The sequence below is a fragment of the Gekko japonicus genome, unplaced genomic scaffold (assembly GCF_001447785.1).
Source record: "Gekko japonicus isolate JY-2015 unplaced genomic scaffold, Gekko_japonicus_V1.1 scaffold1888, whole genome shotgun sequence".
Classification (NCBI taxonomy): domain Eukaryota; kingdom Metazoa; phylum Chordata; class Lepidosauria; order Squamata; family Gekkonidae; genus Gekko; species Gekko japonicus.
Genome location: NW_015165302.1, coordinates 273,071 through 276,324, shown reverse-complemented (window position 1 = coordinate 276,324; position 3,254 = coordinate 273,071). Strand labels below are relative to the sequence as shown.

The following is a 3,254-nucleotide window of genomic DNA, read 5'->3' as shown; positions in this document are numbered from 1 at the left end:
CAGAGGGGGGGGGGGGGGACACGCAGCACTATATCTTTTGTTTTGAGAAGCAAAGACGTTACTTAGGAGTTTTCATGGTGCAAGATAAATCCCGCCCTTACATAGAAGAAGGGGAAAGCCCTAAAATGATCGCATACATTAAACAGGGGGGCAAATTAATGTCTGTTGACAATTTTTTCTCCCTTTACAGACTATGTGCGTGGTATATGTAAACGCTCATCTGCCGGGCCAGCCAATTAAAGTTAAACCAATGTTTGGACTTATTGCCCCTCTGCTATAAATGTGAGCAACGCTTTGGTAGTGGAGGGGAATATTTTATATATATATTCCGTCTGATATGTGTATGAAAACCCATATTATAGGTTATTTCAAGAAATTTTCATAAGCCAGAACTACATCTTTTCAAAACAAAACCAGCAACTTTCATCACGGAAGTTATTCGCAGGGGCTTATTTGGTTTCTTTTGATTTAAATACCATTTATTTTACATGACCAAACACAATAAATAACGTAATATACAAAGCTTTGTCATTATTGCACATTTGTAAAATATTTTACAGGGAGTTCCGTACAGCCAGCAATATCTGAAGCACAAAGACTTTATTTACAGTTTTCGTATAATAATAACCAGGTCCAACGGACCGAACATAACACGATTTTAGAGCCATCTTATTATTTGTTCCCCCAACCAGCAAAACCTTCTCGATCGTTTCTAAGATATATATATATTTATATTTATATTTTGGGGGGAAATGTAAACATTATTGCCAAAATTATCTCTACATCCAATAAAGGGGACCATGGCAAATGATTTTCGACAAATCGAAAAAAGGTGAAGCTGGTCAAAGAATCCCGCGTTTTGGTCTATTTTCCCCCCCTTTCAGTTAGCATTAAATTATATATTAATAAAAAATTTAAATATAAATTCAGTGAACAACAGCTGGTATATTTTCTTCCTCTTTTTAATACATAAGTAGTCTGGTTCCTTACTCTTACAAAAATTATTTTTTTCCCGAGTTAGGTCATTAAGTTTAAAGTTCTCTAAATAACCTACCCACGGTTCTGGTCAAGATAACTCATCCTTCTCTGCTTCCCGCATATCCTTGCTGTATTCCACCCCCCCAAATCCTGCCCGTTCAAGCAATCTGTCTCCATCCTTTGACCCCCCCCACACACGCCCACACACACACACAAATCTAGTTTATGTTCACCGAACAAAACAGTACAAAGGTGTTTAAAAAACAAAACAAAAACATTTCCTGAAAGTCTATTATCAAAATCTGGGAAGAAGAAAAAAAAAGATCCAGTGTCTTAAAAACAGAAGAATTCTGGACACTTGTTTGAAATATATATAAATTGGAGAGAAGATGGGTAGGCTTCGGTGTCTGCCTTCACTCGGTATACCCAAGGCCTAAATAAGCAATAGCTAGTTATTTGAGGGCTTCGACTCTTCAGAAAAATCTCATTATGTGAAGAGCGAAGTGGCTCTGTGGGGAGCATTATGGAAATCTCCGAGTTTGATTTAATGAGGCTTTTCACATTGGTGGAATATCAACTCGAAGAGAAGAACAAGAAGAAGAAAGGGCGGGAGGGAGAAAAAAGTCTACCCGGGGTGTCCAAGTTACCAAAATGAAAATTGGCAATTGAGATGATAAGAACCGTGGCTTCCTTGTGCAAAAATCACTTCCCAGGTAGCAGAGATAACATTAAATAACAGACATTCTTTGCACCGAGAACAATGTTTTATGTACCGAGTCTCTTATCTGTCTCTTCTAATGACTTCCCTTTGCGGGTTGTTAGTACTTGACAGCAGGTCTCCGCGCGGGGAACTTTTCTTCCCCCAATTCCACATTCAAAGGAGGTCCATCAGAGAACATGATTGGCAATTTTCGTCATAATCTGCACATTATTAGCATCAGAACTGACACGGCTATAACGCCGGGGGTTTGGGTGGCGCCTTCAAGTTCGCAGAAGTTCCTCCAGTCGTAGGGGGGGGGAGGAGAGGGGGTTGGTCTCGCCTACCCGGGGGTGGCTTTTCAGGGGCCAAAGACTGAGAGAAAAATAAAACCCAGACTCATGGTTTCCCCCTTTCCCTTAAAAAAAAAAAGTTTTAAACTAACTGAACTAATAAAAATTAATAGTAATAATAAAGTATCCGAAGGTCAGTGATTTAGAACAATCAGTCACATACCTAGAAAGCTTCAAGTATTTCCCAGATACCGTGGACTATGGTCGTTTCAAACATAACACTGCCCCCAAAGAACCCCCCCAAAACAATTTCCCTATTTTTTTCTAAATCACCTTGCCGTCAACTTTACGCTTCTTTTCCTTTCACGAGCTTATCCTCGGCTCTACAGGGGTCCCCTCCAAACGCACGCAGTCATTTCCAGTTCAATAGGTCAGGACTGAGGGGAAACCGTTTTAAGAATCGCATTTCCCCTTGGTCGGAATGCCTCTCTTTCGGTTAATTGTTTCAGGGTTCTGTTTACTTCGTCCTCAGGAAATCCCCATTAATGGTGGATTTGGGTGTCTGCGTGTTAATTTGGAGGCCGTTATGTTTTTAAAATATCCAATCATTAAAAAAAACCCACACAACACAACGGGTTACAGCTACCCTAAAAAAACAGAGAGAGAGAGAGAGATGCTCGTACTCAACCACTTCCCTTCGTGGCCGACAGGGGGAGCAGCGCAGGACGCTTGGCCAGCAGCAGCATTCAAGTACAGAGAGAGGGTCTGGAAAGGAAACCTGCCGTCAGTTCGCTCCAAGAGACGGAGGGGGTGTGAGGGGGGGGGGCTGAAGAGGTACTCAAAAAGGAGATTTGGTCCCTTCCCGGGGCTGCCACACACACCCCAGCCGCCCTCCCCAGCAGCCACCCTTTCTTGCTTCCATTATGGAAGTTCCCTTTTGAACCAGGGTCATTGCAAGAGCAGCAACATTGCAATCACAGCAGAATAACAACAGCGCCCACTTCGGCCGGCGCTCCAGTATCTCGCTCTCTCTCCGGCTCTGCCCTCCTCTCCCCTTTTGCAACACGGGGGAGGGGGGCTCCTTCTGCGGCCGGGGGGGGCTGGGGGGGGCTGGTTATCTAGTCAGGGGCGCCTCGTCGCGCTGGTCCGGGGAGGCCACGGCGGTCTTGCTGAGCACCGCCGCCGAGTAAGGCAGGAAGCCGCTCTCCGAGCGCTGCGAGACGGCGGCGGCGGCTCCGGCGGCGGCGCTGCAGGTGAAATCCGAGCTGGAGGCGCGCGAGCCCAGG

At 44.6% G+C, this 3,254-nt stretch overlaps 1 protein-coding gene across 1 annotated transcript in view; it reads right to left on the bottom strand.

The window, feature by feature from the left end:
* Positions 1-3,082: 3,082 nt before the first annotated feature.
* The window catches only part of EVX2 (even-skipped homeobox 2), a 4,390-nt gene continuing 4,218 nt past the window's right edge, over positions 3,083-3,254 (bottom strand). The window contains exon 4 of the mRNA XM_015410415.1: positions 3,083-3,253. Within this exon, the coding sequence (XP_015265901.1) occupies positions 3,083-3,253 (171 nt within the window). The remainder of the gene's footprint in view (position 3,254) is intronic.